Genomic DNA, 15,646 nt, shown 5'->3' with positions numbered 1-15,646 from the left:
TTTGAACAAATTGATTTCAATTTTGCAACCAAAAAAAAGACGTCTCAACAAATTTTTAAAAATAGTATATTGCAATAAGCTGTGGATTTTTTTGCCCTAAGTTTGTACAGCTGTTTTTAGACTTTGGTCATAGTTTTAGTTGCTTAGATAAAAAGTGATCAAATGTCCTGTTGCATAATAAGTAATGGCCCAATCATCAAAAATTACCATAATGACATTGGTTTGGTAGTGTGAACAGAGTTATGTGTATGAAACGCACCAAAAAAAATTTTTGATGCATCCCTTATGTTTGATTTGATTAAAATAAATTTTGAAAGGTGCACTGATTTATCAAATGGGAAATGTTGGCAGCTGTATGGAGGTAATTTTAAAAAATTTAATTTAACTTAAAGTAAAAGCACCTTAAAAAATACACTTTTTAACAGGAACATTATAAAAAAATACCTCATGAAGATGGAATTCTCATCGAATTTTCAATTGCATCATTATGGGATGTGATACTCTAACACCCAAGGATATTAGATTAAGTAACATCCAACAGATAACTGACAGCATTGAGAACTATTTTTAACACCTTTAGTTATGATTCAGTGTAGTGCCAAGATTTGAACCTATTACCTTCTGACAATGAGTATAGGCGCTACATGTTGAACCATGGTCGTGGGTTATGAAAAAAAAATTAAAAATAACTTATTGCTTTAGGTTGACTCTGGAAGTTTTGTTGGAAGATATTTCAAGGAAATCCATACAAACTAAATATTAGGGTTGGGCTGGATATCCAGTTTGGCCGGGTACCAAATATTGAAACTATCCAGATACCAGATATCCGGCTGATTTATAATGCTGGTTATCCGGCCAGTACTGGATATTCGGTATCCAGTATCCAGCCAAAAAAGTATCTGGCCCAACCCTACTAAGTATATTACTTATACCACATATCCAAGTTGAGAGTAGCTGAACTGCTAAATATAACATAATATAAAATGAATTACTTATGGTCCATGTAACATAGCAGTTACAAAAATGTACAAGTTATGTTGTAACAAAAAAACATGTGATAACTTACTTTTATGGTCAAAGAGAGAGAGCTAAATATATACTTTAATTATACTGTCATTATTCTGTCATTAGACTGTCCACATGTGTTTATATTATGGAAGCTATGATCACTTTTTATTGAAGACATATTATGATGTAAATTATGTCAAAAATAGTGTGAGTTTTTTTATGAGCAAAAAACATTTCTTTTTTGAAGCCACAATAGAGTGCCAATTGTTTGGACAGAAACTGTATAAACTAGTAATAAATAAAAGTTTCAAACAATTTGGATTTCTGTTTTTCTAACATAATACAATATAATCAGTTTTATGCCCTGCACATTTCTGAGTAAAATTGTTGTTAAAAGATTCGTGTGTTTGTATGACTACCTTCACTACGCAGGGTGGCTTCTACGACCCAGCATCTGTTGAAGACGGATTTGCTCTGACTAGTGGCACTAAAAGTAGCAACAATTTGATAGAAAGAATATTTCAAATAACTGCCAAACCTAACTTAAGGAAATTCTATTTATTATTCTATAATGTAAGTTTTTGTCTGAAACTAAATATCTCGGAAAATGCCCTGTGCTAGAGACTAGGGGAGATGCAATTAGTCTCCTATTAAATAAATAATGATAAATTTTTTCAGTGATGGAATTGTACAACTATAATCAACTTTTGTGTATTAGAATCAGTGGCGTGCATATGATTTCTCCATTGGGGTGTGTTTCTTAAGGGGATGGATAGAATGGTAAGGCAGCTAATCCTAATTTTAATGCTGGTCGCTTGTCCATGGTAGAAATATAATAAATAGAATTTTAATACAGGGTGAATGATTTGGTGGAATTTATTGGAAAAACAGGGTGATTACTTTAAGATATGAAATTAATTTGTATCATTTTAAGAGTACTAATTTTAAGAATTTTAAGTTATATACCTATTTAATTAACTCATTTGGGCTGGGTTTTCCTTTGATATCAAGATATCATCTAGAGTATCCCAGGGTATCATCAGATTTAATGGTATGGATATTAAAACAACCACTATAGGATATATCCAACCAACCAGCCTTTAATTGCATGACCTTTGTCTTAAAGTCTTAGCTGCATGATTTTCGACTGTTTACAGGATAAGGCATTTCCCGAACTCTCGCTAATAGTGTCACTTGCTAGACATAACAGCAGAATTAAAGAATTTAACGTCTTTTGAAAAACATGATTTTTAAAAGAGTGAATTTAATTAATCTATTGTGAAAGTAACTCGACTGCCTTTGCTGGACTGCAAAAATTACCCCTTTAAATGTGCTTTTTTCTTTTTAGAACTAAAATATATAAAGTTGAGAGTCTAACCTTTCCCCTCATGCACTTAATATTCCCGTTACCATTTGGTTGATTTTCAAATACCCCATTGAGAGTCTACACAAGGTCATTGCAATAGGGAATACAGTAATTAAACCCTTTCTCCCTCTAGTGTTTAATTCTAATGCCGTTAGTCTTTAAAAAAGTTATCACAAATCTCCTGTGAAAGAAACTCAACTGCCTTTATTGGACTGTGTCTACCAGATTCCTGTAGCCTGGATGATATAAATATCTTCTTCTATCTTAATCTTCCCAATTATGATGTTGTCACCACAGGAAAATATCATTTTAAATTACTTAATTGAATAATATTAGCGGCTGCAACCCTAGTATCTAGTGGCTCAATGTTCCAAATGGGGAGAGAAGAAAAGTAGAAGAAATAGCTTTAATCTGTTCTAAAAACCATCCGGGTACCTATTTAGGACTCTTTTGGATCAGTGGTTAACAGCATTACTTTCATCTAAAGTCTGTATTGGAAGGGGAAAATAGGAGGCAGAAAAATAGCCTAAAGCTATGCAATCTAAATGGATTTAATACTAATCTGATATTGCACCAGTTTTCGCTTACTTAAATAAATAGATACTTCCAGCTGGCTATTATAAAGATACCACCATATCCCCTCCTCTGACCATGGAGAACAGCATTGACCAAGAGCTAAAGGTTAAATTTCAAAGGTCAACTTTCAATTTTTTTTTGTGTTGGTTGATTTTTTTTCTGGAAAGGGTCTATGAAAAGCTACCCTGTAAAGGAGAACTATATCGGTTCAGTAGTTAGCAAGATCCTTTGGTACTAATAGGCAGACAGACAGCCTTTATTATAAGGATTAAGGATTGTCCAAAATTTATCAGGAGGTTGTAAGTTCAAATCTAAAACTAAAATAATCAAAGAACTTGTCCTAATTTTTAAGATTAAAAAAAAAAAAAAATAGCTAGTCGTTGCTTATAGTAAGTAGTAGATGTGAAATGATCCATTGAAGATAGATATGATTAATAGATATGCAATCGTTTTTTTTTTGTAGACCTCTTATTTTTGAAGTAATTTAAGTCTTTAAAAAATTAAGTGGTTTTAAGGTACTAAAACGCATCAAAAATAGTAAGATCTTTCATTTGAATTTTTTTGAATTCTGTTGAGTAATTATTAAAAAAAATCTATTTTGTTGAACCCCGTTTAATCAAAACATTGAACTTTGTGAGCTCGTTACGAATGGGTCAAAAAAATCACAAAATTTAGGACACGTTCTTTAACAAAATAATATTATATTCCAACACAAAGGAATTTATGTCAGAGATTATGAAGATAAAAATGTTGTGATTAAATGGCGTTCAGGAATTCATAATATATCAAAATATTTATTTTAGTCAACATATTTAAACACAATGAATGCTGACTTTTGTATAATTAGAGTCTGTCCGTCCGATCAGAATACTTACCTCTTTTCGTTAATTTAGACGTGTTAGAATTGTCCTATTGATTTCAAACTTTACATGATGATTCCTATAACAGTTAAGTACGTCTTAGAAAGCGCAGCAACATTATAATTATTACCAGAAAGTCCGTACGCTAATTTAATATGATGCTACTTAAACTTTCCAACTACAATTATCATGTAATAGATTTATATTATTCATCTAATTTTCGGAATACTGACCAGTATCCTGTATTTAAACAGTTTTGCAAATTTACTCATAATTATGTTCATAATTACATGTTTTTAAAGTTCTGACACTCTACATTTGTTAATGTTCGTTTGTGCTACCGTTTCAAAGTTTCGCTTTTATGGATGTTCAAATAATATTTGTTGTCTTGCTATTTATGGATGTTGCCATCCTTGTTTTATAAAAACCTATCAAGTTGAAAATATATTATCTATAATTTGAGTAGAAGATTATGTAGCAGCGACCATCCTATCTGTGCTCTTTCTGTTGATTGGTATTGGAACTATTATTGATGTTGCTATGAGACATGGCGCTGACCAAGTAATTCCAGGTATTAGCCGTTTTTTACTTATCAAAGTCAAAACTAAAAGAATTTAAAATTTTATCTTTTTTTCGTTGGAAATCATTTTGAGAGTAACTTTTGGAATATATTTAGATAATTTGATTTTCTGTTCTAAACTTTTATCTTATAATGATAGTCTAAATATAGTCTCTTATTCTATATTTTATGTATATTATCTACTGATATTTTAACCTATAGTAGGGAGCCTTACTAAGGGTAATGAGACAATGGACGATAAATTGGTGGACATTCTATATTTTGATAAACATTTTACACCTTCTGTAGTTTGAAACTTTTGGTTAGAAAGTTACAGGACACTGCTAGTATGTACTTCCTAATCAAGATTAGAGCAAGGCCTTCAATTTTTTTTAGTCAATAAATGAGATATTGTGTTTTTAAATTATAGGGACTTAATTTAAAGCCATTGTCCCCTCCCCCTCTGTTTAATAACTTTTTTATTTTCAATAATGCAGTGAGATTGGTGGTTCATTTCCAAGGATTTTCAGTGTACACTGTTGTCAAAAGAGTTTTTCAGACTAGACCAAACAAAGGAATATATTTACTTTTAATATAATCAGTCGATGTGCCCCCAGTATTGTGAGGGGGGGGAGGGGGGGTAGAAATTGACAGAAAAATAAACCAGAACCAAAGGAGAATGAAACCTTAACTGACAAAATCCTTTTCAATATACAGGAAACTTCAGGATTTTCTAAATTGTCAATCCCTTAAAATAGTAGCAAAAAAACCTATTGATTGCAAGAGTATTTTCAAGTGTGCATGGTAATGCAATTTATCCTTTTAGAGGCCAAGGCATTTCAGCTAATCTTATAATTCATTGACTCAAACATGACAATAAAGTTAAAAGTGAAAATGTATATACATAGAGGGACTGAACAGTATCAATGGCATCAGATTTTTCTCAATGGTTTGGGTCATAGTTGGACATTCTTACATGATAGTTACAGGTCAATATTTTCTTAATGGTTTGGGTTATAGTTGGACATTCTTACATGATAGTTACAGGTCAATATTTTCTTAATGGTTTGGGTTATAGTTGGTCATTCTTACATGATTGTAACAGGTCAATATTAGGGTTGGACCGGATACTCTTTTGCCAGGATACTGGATATCCGGCCAAACATCTGGCCAACACCAAATTTCCAGCAAAGTACCGGATAAAAAAAAAGTGCATCTAAAATATATTCCAATCTTTATATTAGGAAAGTTTTGGTCATGGAAAAAAAAAGTTGCAAGTTTTATCGCATTTTGAAAGGTTATTTTAGGTTAGGTTAAGTAAATGCTAATGATTGCCCTGCAGTGTTAGAAAATATGCACTGCAGAGCTAGAGCCCCCCCCCCCCCCCACCCGCAGGAGCTAGAAATAGGAGAAAAGCTACTTTGGCCTTTTTATTATTGATTGAATATCTGTTTTGTAATTTAAGAAAGGTTATAAATATGGATACAAATGTTTTTAGCTTTCTTTACAAATATTCTTTAATTCTGTTTTCCTTAATGCCTTCCATCTTTAAGATGCTGTCATCCATGTTTTTGATTGCCAGGTTTACCTTCTATGAATGCTGCTGCAACACTAGAATGGATGAGCCAGCCAGGCTTCAGAATTATTTTGAATGCCACTCAGAGGTTTATACAAATACTAGACAGCAAAAATTGTATAAATTAAATACTAAAGTTAGGTTATATTTTACATTTTGGTGACTGATAAAAAAAGCATTTATCTATCAAATTTTAAAGTGTTATATGGATTATATTCTTCTGTTCTCATATGATTTTTAATTTGGTTGAGGTATTTTTAAATCAAGCTTTAAACCAGCTAAATCATCAAAATAATGTTCTTTCACAGTTTTTGTGGCTAATTCTGAAAGTTTAAAACAATTAATTTAAATCTCTCAAGCTGAATTCCATAATTATAGAGCTATAATTGTATGAAATTCTTGTTAAAGTGTTGATTCCTTCTTTATGATTGGTGGGATCCTGTTGTCTTATCTAACTCTAAAGGTGAGTACTGACTAAATTTGCACAAAATGATTTTGATACTGCAAAAAAATCTGCACTTCATAGAAACAATCGAAAAATCTATGCATTATCTACCTAATAAATGAATTATCTAAAATTTGTACTTGTACAGAAATAATATTATAATTTTCTCACATATTATCATTTAATACCTATATTAGCGACAACTTTTGTTGCATAAGAACTTCTAATTTTGAACATTTACAAAAGGCTTGCTTTGTTTCATTAAGATCCATGACAGATCTATATAGGAAATAAATGTCTATAATTGAGCTCGAGTTCTCCAAGCAAAGTGTGTTTAAAATAGTGCTCCAATAATCCATACTAGCAGCTATGCCCCTAGAGGCCTCTTTTTTTGGGGGGTGGGGGGTGCCCCCTTCCCCTTATTTTTGATTTTAGTTTAAAAAATTAAATTTTTTTTTTGGGGGGGGTTATTTTTTTTATTTTTTGGGGGGGTTGGTTATAAACCTTCCCAGGACCTATGAGAAGCTACCCTGTTAAGGAGAACCCGATCAGTTCAGCGGTTAGCGAGATCCTTTGGTACGCACAGATAAACAGACACACAAAAAACATCCTGTTACTTTAGTATAAGGATTAAACTCTCATTGACCAGAACGCTAAGACCCATTATTTTACTTTTTGTATTCAAATATTAGGAGGTGACCAAACAGAGAGGAGGTTCCTTTACTTTCTGGATTATGTATTATGTTCATAGATATATCAGGTTATTTTTTTTTCTAAAAATATTTCAAAAATGAATTGAAAATTAGTTTTATTCTCTTCTGTTATTAATTAATTTTGGTTTATAGTCCTTTTCGGGACAACGCCTCTTAAGGGGCGTTTCGTCATATTTTCACAGTTGCTTTTCTCCTATTTCTAGCCCCTGCAGGGGGCTCTAACCCTGCGGAGCAATCACCTAACCTAACCTAGCCTATCAAAGGCTACTATGAAAATACGACGAAATGCATTTCCCTAGAGATCAGAAGAAAAAGGCAAAAAAAAGGGGTTCGGAGACTAAAATAACCTTTTAAAAGTCTCAGAATTTTTAAAAACTTAATTTCACTCTGAATGTCCTTAAAACTTAATATTTAAAAAAATCTATTTCCAGATTGACAGGACCTCTTGCTGGAGTAGTAATGATATATGGATCCTTAGGTTAGCATTTCAAAATGTTTCTTTTTTTCTTTGGGCTATTTCTTTTGGGAGGTTAGTTGTTCCCTCCCCCAAAATAGATATACACCTTCCCAGGACCTCTGAGAAGCTTCCCTGTAGGGGGAAAACCATAACAGATTAGTGGTTAGCGAGATCCTTTGGTACAAACAAACAGACAGACAAACATCCTGTTGCTTTATTATAAGGACCAGCGGCTTCTCCCCTAGCTTCTAGGGGCTTTGCCCCAAGAAGTATAATTACATCTACTATTACCTACCCAGCGGAAAAAAATGCTAAAGAATCACAAATTTTCGTGAATAAATAGCGAATTCGCAAAATCGGTTCAGTTGTTACCGAGATCTTAATGGACGGATGGACAGACAGACAGACATCAAGCTACTGTGTATTATAGATATTCATGTTAGTTTTTAAAAATGTTTTGTATTTTGTTTAGTGAAATTCTTGCCCTACATCCAAGAGAAGTGGGACGTATCTGCCTGTGCTGAAATGGGATGGAGGAACATACTTTACTCAAACAATTATGGCAATGCTAATAGGAACAAATGAACAGATATTATATTAGCAGCTACGCCCCTAGAGGTCTACAGGGGCCATTGAAGTGGAAGAGAGAGTAAGTTGATCCCCCCTCCCGTTTTTTATAGTGACGATTTCTCTTGGGAGAATGGTGGTACCCTCACCAAATTTAAATAAACCTTCACAGGAAGCTACATTGTAAAGGAGAATCATATAGGTTCAGAGGTTACAGAGATCCTATGGTACAGATAGACAGACACAGACCCTGTTAATTTTATATATGTATTAGTCATTCCCCCCCTAGTTTCTTAGGGCTTCACCAAAAGTGAGGCAGTAAGGTAATACAGTTTATTTTGGATTAAACAAATGTGTAGAATCATTAATGTACCAAAGTAATCTGTAAAATAATCCTAATTGTGAAGATTATTTTAAAAATAGTAACAATTACTTCTCTGCAAATTCTATTGTTAGCTTCTTTTAATGTTTGTTGGCCAATTCTAAACCTTTAAGATACAAACTAGTGGGAAAATTGCCTCTAAAGGGTGTATAATTGTGGGAAAGAGAAATTTTTTTCATGGGAAAGTGTCTGAATCCTATAGAAAATATCCTAAAACCACTACTGAACTTTAATCCCCAAAATCACAATCTAATTGGTTCAGCAATTTGCAAGATCTTAAGGCGACATACATCGTGTAGTTGTACTAGTGATTTATTGACAACTAGCAGCTCCATAAACTTCCCAGTACACCTATGTGAAGCTACTTTGTAAACGAGGTCCAGCAGTTTGCCAGATCCTTCTGTACATACACACAGAGATCCTTTTACTTTTACATATGGATACCTATTATTTAAAATCCTTATAATAAAGTAACAGGCTGTTTGTCTGTGTGTTTGTATGTTTGTACCGAAAGGATCTTGCTAACCGCTGAACTGATCGGGTTCTCCTTAACAGGCAAGCTTCTAATAAGTCCCGGGAAGGTTTATAACTATTTTGGGGGAGGGTACAGCCACCCTCCCAAGAGAAATCACAAAAAATCTAAAAAAATTTTACCTAAAGAGACTTGAACGCAACATTGCAAGGTATTGTAGTAGTGCGACTTGTCAAAATATAAGTTAAAAGTAAGATAATTTGCTCATTTGTTTGCCTACTAGCTGTATGGGTCAGACCTGGTATTTGGCTGTTGAAATGCAATGTTTCATCATTACTCCAATCCTCATCTTTGGAATGTACAAGTTTCCCAAAATAGGCTCCATTTTTACAGGTGATAATAGTTATTTCCTACATCATATTAGAAACAGCTTTCTGCAGATATAAAAATGTACAAGTATAAGATTATAAGTTTTTTTGTGCCCGGAAATGCGGAAGGCACAGGCTAAAAAAATTGGTATGAATCTTATGATTGTACATTTTTATAGTCATAGAAAAGTGGATATAATACAATGCTAGACATAATTTTTCAGTATGGCTAAGAACTGGTTCTAATCAACCGAATATTAATCAGTTTCGAAGTGATATGGAAAAAATAATATTGATATTTATTGTATTTAAAACGATAATGTATACATTCCAGTATTAAAAATTAATACTGGAATATATAGTGCCCTTCATTGTAATACATATTCAAGTATTAATTTTCAATACATGAACATACATTTAAATTTAAAATACAATAAATTATGTATTGCATATTTTTAATATTGCACATAAAGGAATGTATATCCTAATTATTATGTCAATAAAGTAATCACAGGCAAAATTTTTTATTTCTACCTTCTTTGTCCATAAATTGTAGAGAAAAATTTCCCATGTCATTGTACATTGCCAGAATACATTAACTATTTTTCTATGGTTTTACAGACAGTTGTCCTTGGATAGAAATATTTTTTATTTTGACCAAAAGAGCAAAAGGCATGGATAAATATTTTAACTATCCTATTATTTTTTATTCTTTGTTTTCTATATTTATAATACAAAGCAATACATGTGTTTTCATCACCGTTCCTTCACTGCTGATGAACATAATCCTGCTTGTTTTAGGAATACTTGTTGTAATTTCTACAGTGCTTAGATTTCTCATCTATGATAAACAATGGGAGCACCCTGAGGAAGTTGATAATTTCCAAGATATCTACATTAAGGTTTTTATACGATTCAATAATGCCAGAGTTCGATTTTTACTAAAATACAAATGTTTTTGGTCAGAGTTGGGTTTTTAAGACAAAAAGTTTATCTGCGCCACAATGCCATCGAAGGTGATTTGACTTTTGTGTCAGAACCTGAATTGGGACATAGTGCATTTCATTACCCTAGGTTAGGTAACTTCATTTCACTTTTCAATAAAATCTAAAATGCAGCCGTTTTTGCAGGAGGTACCATTTTCTGTGAAAATTTTAGAGGAAAATTAAACAGTTTTTAGTTAATTTCTATTTCTATTTTCAACTGAAGAAAAAATCCTTTTGTGTATATACAGAATCATTGTTGTTACTTAATCTTATCAAAAAAAAAATTTAAAAACTAACCCATAATAGCCGATTTTTCATTTTGTTCAATATGGGTAAAATAAAAATATTACCATCTCCAAAGGGTTAAAATAAAAATTTCAAAGCTCTAAAATGTTGTTCATCGAAAATAAATAGCAGTTTATAAGGACTTTTTGCATCCATCTTCTCATTTAACAGGGAAAAAACCAAAAATAGAATCTGTTTTTTCAGTGTTGACATAAAAAAAGCATTTGATAAAAAACTATAAAAAAAAATATTTTTTAAAAGTGCTAAAAAGTATTACAGACTATTCAGTCTTTACCTCTGACATTAAAATAGATGTAAAAAAAGTCAATTTAGTATAGCAGCCAATTAAAATAAATTTTCTTGTGGAAGTTCTCATCAGAGCATTACTGATAAACCAAGGTCTTATTGGATAACATACTAAATGCTCCTTTAAAAATTTTTATTCTATGAGAAAATCATGTTTTCAAACGGACATTTAAAATTAAAGAATAGCTTTAAGTGACTAGCTGTTCCCAGAGTGAGAGATACCAATGTTTATTACACTAGTCCTTAAATTTTTACAATTATGTTTCTTATTCGTTGGTTTAACAACTTTGAGGACTTTTTTAAGTGGTTAGTTTATTAAGTTGACTGTTCAAACATTTCAACCACTAATCTTAAGCTCCAAAGAAGGTAGTTTTGTGTTTCAATATTGGGGATGTACATCAATTTATTGGCCTTTGTCTTATCCCTTTAGATCCATGAATTGTTCTACCCTTTGACTTTAGGGTGATATTGATCTTGAAAATAGTCTAAAACCACACCAAAAAAAGTGCAACCAAGTTGGACCAGCGATTTCCGAGAATTTTAAATACAGACAAAAAACCTTAGTACTGTATGTATATTAGAATGACAAGATTGAATGTTTAATGTCTATTTTATAGGTAAAATTGTCTTTCTAACTCACGCTCTCTTATGCTCCCTCTCTCTCTATCTCTCTCAATCAATCTTCCTCTCTCTCTTTGTTTCTCTGTCTCTTTCTCTCTCTATTCAAGGGTGATAAAAGGGAAATGCAGTTCTTCATAAAATGTAGTTTCATGGGGTTGTATACATCCCCTTCTGCACGCTTATGATCCAAAATATTGCAGACTATATTGTAACATACCCTTTTTCCAAAATGATCATGTTTATGGGTTGCACTTGTTTTTAAGAGAAGGTATTTCCCCTACTTTTACTATAAATACCGCTCATCTGACATAGCAGCAGTAGGTCTTTATTTTGTCTTTAGTTATGAAATTTGTTTAGGCTAAGATTCGTACCTTTCTCTACCATGTGCAGATTTGCTGAATGCTATAGAAATATTACTATTACTTGGATGTTGCACCAGATTTTCGTGTACTCTAATAAAGTAATTCTCACAGCCAGCTAAAGTTACAATACCCCAATCCACAACCTGGATGAACAAACTATAATAAACGAGGTACATATTAGCTAGCTAAATTGGCGAAAAATTTTCCCTTGTTAATATATACATGCATTCTATATACATTGTTAAAGTAAACCAGTTTTAAAAAATATAAAAAAGATAAACGGACATTGGAATTATAGAGTAGCTTCGCTACTAATAATGGATATATTATTCTTTGGATTTTCATGTTATCAAATAAGGCTAAATTAACATTTCCCCCTCTACCACATTTATATCCTCCCCTCTTTCTGGATGAACAAACTGACCAATACATGGGTTTCATGTTAGCAAGCTTAATTGACGACAATTTCCCCCTGTCATTATATCCATGTATATTTTACATCCATTATTAAAATTGTGACTATTTCTAAATTATGTTTATTTGGGATTAAGTCGGACAGAAAAACATTGTTTTTAATCATATTATGTAAAACTAGGAGATGCGCCACTAGCACCTAGAAGCTTTTAATTCAAAGGGATGGGGAAATTCCTAAAATCATTCCGGGACCAGGTTAGTGAAAGGTAAGTAGAATAAAACCTTCCATCACATTTTCTACCGAATCCAACTTTTGAATAACATAGTTTAAATTAAGCAACACTTTTCAAGTTCGAGAGTTATTTATGAAATAATCTACATTTCTAATTATATACTGCCATGCTAGTCATATATATGTCAAGATAAAATTCAGAAACTTTTTGATTCTTTATTTTAATTCTTTAAAGATTAAATAGATTCTACTTTTTAAAAGCTACTCTATAATTTGAAATGTCCATTTGAAAACATGATTTTCTTAAAGAATATGTTTTTTATAGAATCTTTTTACAAAGGAGCATTTAGTATGTTATCTTGGTCCTTGGTTTATCAGTAATGCTTTGGTGAAAATTTTGTAAACAAATTATCTTAATTGTCTGCTATAATAAATAGATTTTTTTTACTTCTAATTAAATGTCAGAGGTAAAGTTGAATAGTCTATTACTTTTTAGCACTTCTTTAAAAAATTATTATCTATATTTTTAATCAAATGCTATTTTTATGTCAACACTGAAAAAACAGATTCTATTTTTGGTTTTTTTTCCTGTTAAATGAGAAGATGGATGCAAAAAGTCCTTATAAACTGCTATTTATTTTCGATGAACAACATTTTAGAGCTTTGAAATTTTTATTTTAACCCTTTGGAAGTGGTAATATTTTTATTTTACCCATACTGAACAAAATGAAAAATCGGCTATTATGGGTTAGTTTTAAAACTTTTTTTTGATAAGATTAAGTAACAACAATGATTCTGTATATACACAAAAGGATTTTTTCTTCAGTTGAAAATAGAAATAGAAATTAACTAAAAACTGTTTAATTTTCCTCTAAAATTTTCACAGAAAATGGTACCTCCTGCAAAAACGGCTGCATTTTAGATTTTATTGAAAAGTGAAATGAAGTTACCTAGCCTAGGGTAATTAAATGCACTATGTCCCAATTCAGGTTCTGACACAAAAGTCAAATCACCTTCGATGGCATTGTGGCGCATCACAGTTAAGCGAGATTCCTAATTGATTGATCTAAATGCAGACGATCTTTTTGTCTTAAAAAAACAACTTAGATAAAACAATGTATGTGGCATTTTGCACATTAACCCATTAGTGCCGAGCGCCACTTTTATGGACCGATCGAGCTGAAAATCTCAGGGAAGCTTTATAATGGTCAAAACGGAATTCCAATTTTTTTGTTTTGCTCTAGTGGCGTGCACAGAAAAGTTGCAATAAAACCCGGTTCGGCGTGAGTAAAAAAACCTTGCGGCATTAATAACCGTTTTTGGCCCTTTTTGGTGCTTTCCCCCGGCATTAAAGCCCGTTTGCGACCTAAATACCCGGTTTTTTGGCGCGAAAAGTTAAAAATGTAATTTCTGAACGCCCAAAGTGAGATGAACACTTTTTAGAACTTTGATACGATCCGTAATTGAAAACTACACAACCTCATGTAATCTATAGAGCTACAAGTAATATACGAAGCGATTTATATCACATTTAAGATTTTGGCTATAGGTGCCGCCGTTTTCGGTTAAAAAAGCCCATTTCGAAGAAGTTTTAAAACTTTTGCTAATATTTGTATTGATAATAATGGGAGGGATATTGATAATGTAATTTTTGAACGTCCAAAGTGAATTATAGAGTAGCAACTATTCTAGTAGTATCAGTAATTGACAAATATATAAAAAAAATATAATTTTTATTGATAAAGGAAAGACTAGAAAAGACTTATCACATATCTTTGGCCTAAAGTATTTAAAAAATATCACAAACAAAAGAATAAAATAATACAGTAATATCAAGATAACAAAAAATGGCCTAAAACCATCAAATTTGCATATCTCCCCCCCCCCCCACCCCTTAAAAATATTTATGTAGTAAAGTCTAAACCAAGATATATCTATCTATCTGTCCATCCATCCTTTTATTTATCTATCCAACAATTGTTGATTATCATTGGGAATCTACATAAATTTATCGGCCATTGTTGTCAATTTTGTACTCCTAAAAATTTAAAATAGTATTGTTTTTTTTAGAGAAAAAAACATATCCCCCCACCCCACCCCTTAAAAATATTTATGTAATAAAGTCTAAACCAAGATATATCCATCCATCCTTTTATTTATCTATCTAACAATTGTTGATTATCATTGGGAATCTACATAAATTTATCGGCCATTGTCTTATCCCTATATATCAGTCTATCTATCTATCTATTGATCCTTTTATTTATCTATTTATCAATGATATTTATCATTGGGAAATAAAGAAATTTTTACATTTGAAGAGAATAATAAATGATAAAAAATATCTAATATATCTAATGGTTGAAAAGTTAAACCAACAAAAACTAAGTTGCTAACTAACAATTAAATCAATATTTGCCATGACATATTTTCTAATTATTCTAGTATTGATTAAAACAAAAATATTTTGAATAATACTTTCAGACCCTACTGTTTACTGTTACGTACTCTATAATTATAAGTTTGAATAAAAAAGGCATCATCCTTGTTTATTGTATAAATTTATTAACTACAAGCCATGGTACAGATTTGGAGCATATGGAGTTGGTCTCATCTATGGATGCATTATTTTTCATACAAGGAAATATATATATGAATTTAGACTTTATAAAATCGAAAACCTGCAACTGTGGCTAAACATGTAGTGTATTCGCTCGTCGTTGGGAAGGTGATAGGTTCGAATCTTGGACTGACACCACGTCATAGCTTTTGACGTTAATAATTGTTTCCACTGCTGCTATGAAAGGTGAACAGCATAAATAGTAAGAGTAGGGGGAATGCCTTTGCCCATAAACAGGCGCAACTCCTTACCATGCACAGTTAGGACTTCTCATTCAATGGTTGTGCAATCAAAGGGTTGGTTGTCTGTTACTTAACCTCATATTTTTGGGTGTTAGAGTATCGCATCCCTTTACAAAGCGGATGATGCTCTGGATTTTCTAGATGATCACTTAAATATTGGTAGTGCGAATGGGGCGTTTGTCCAAAATTATGGTATGGAGACCGCTCTTCTATGAGTACTACTAAAACC

At 31.9% G+C, this 15,646-nt stretch overlaps 2 protein-coding genes and 1 long non-coding RNA gene across 4 annotated transcripts in view; all 3 read left to right on the top strand.

The window, feature by feature from the left end:
* The window catches only part of LOC145334456 (uncharacterized), a 67,348-nt gene extending 64,648 nt beyond the window's left edge, over positions 1-2,700 (top strand). The window contains exons 6-10 of the mRNA XM_080179920.1: positions 318-361; positions 703-739; positions 1,442-1,557; positions 1,866-1,900; positions 2,565-2,700. Coding sequence (XP_080036046.1) covers positions 318-361; positions 703-739; positions 1,442-1,557; positions 1,866-1,900; positions 2,565-2,700 — 368 coding nt within the window. The remainder of the gene's footprint in view (positions 1-317; positions 362-702; positions 740-1,441; positions 1,558-1,865; positions 1,901-2,564) is intronic.
* A 2,577-nt stretch (positions 2,701-5,277) lies between these two features.
* On the top strand, positions 5,278-8,165 carry LOC145334620 (nose resistant to fluoxetine protein 6-like). Of its 2 annotated transcripts, none has more exons than XM_080180149.1 (6): positions 5,278-5,358; positions 5,952-6,033; positions 6,354-6,408; positions 7,083-7,150; positions 7,535-7,581; positions 8,033-8,165. In XM_080180149.1, the coding sequence occupies exons 1-6, from the start codon at positions 5,316-5,318 to the stop codon at positions 8,143-8,145; spliced, it is 408 nt and encodes a 135-aa protein (XP_080036275.1). In that variant the 5' UTR covers positions 5,278-5,315; the 3' UTR covers positions 8,146-8,165. The 2 variants fall into 2 exon arrangements, with proteins under 2 accessions (XP_080036275.1, XP_080036276.1); XM_080180150.1 differs by lacking the exon at positions 5,278-5,358 and adding an exon at positions 5,437-5,474.
* A 1,092-nt stretch (positions 8,166-9,257) lies between these two features.
* Positions 9,258-15,452, top strand: LOC145333042 (uncharacterized). Its single transcript, XR_013884424.1, has 3 exons — positions 9,258-9,374; positions 10,151-10,251; positions 15,132-15,452. It is a non-coding gene; the product is annotated as an uncharacterized LOC145333042 (long non-coding RNA).
* The last annotated feature ends 194 nt before the right edge of the window (positions 15,453-15,646 follow it).

This window comes from Acartia tonsa, chromosome 12, assembly GCF_053477335.1.
Source record: "Acartia tonsa isolate MP-2025a chromosome 12, ASM5347733v1, whole genome shotgun sequence".
Taxonomy (NCBI): domain Eukaryota; kingdom Metazoa; phylum Arthropoda; class Copepoda; order Calanoida; family Acartiidae; genus Acartia; species Acartia tonsa.
Note: the sequence above shows the minus strand (reverse complement) of the source record. Positions and strands in the feature narration are given on the sequence as shown.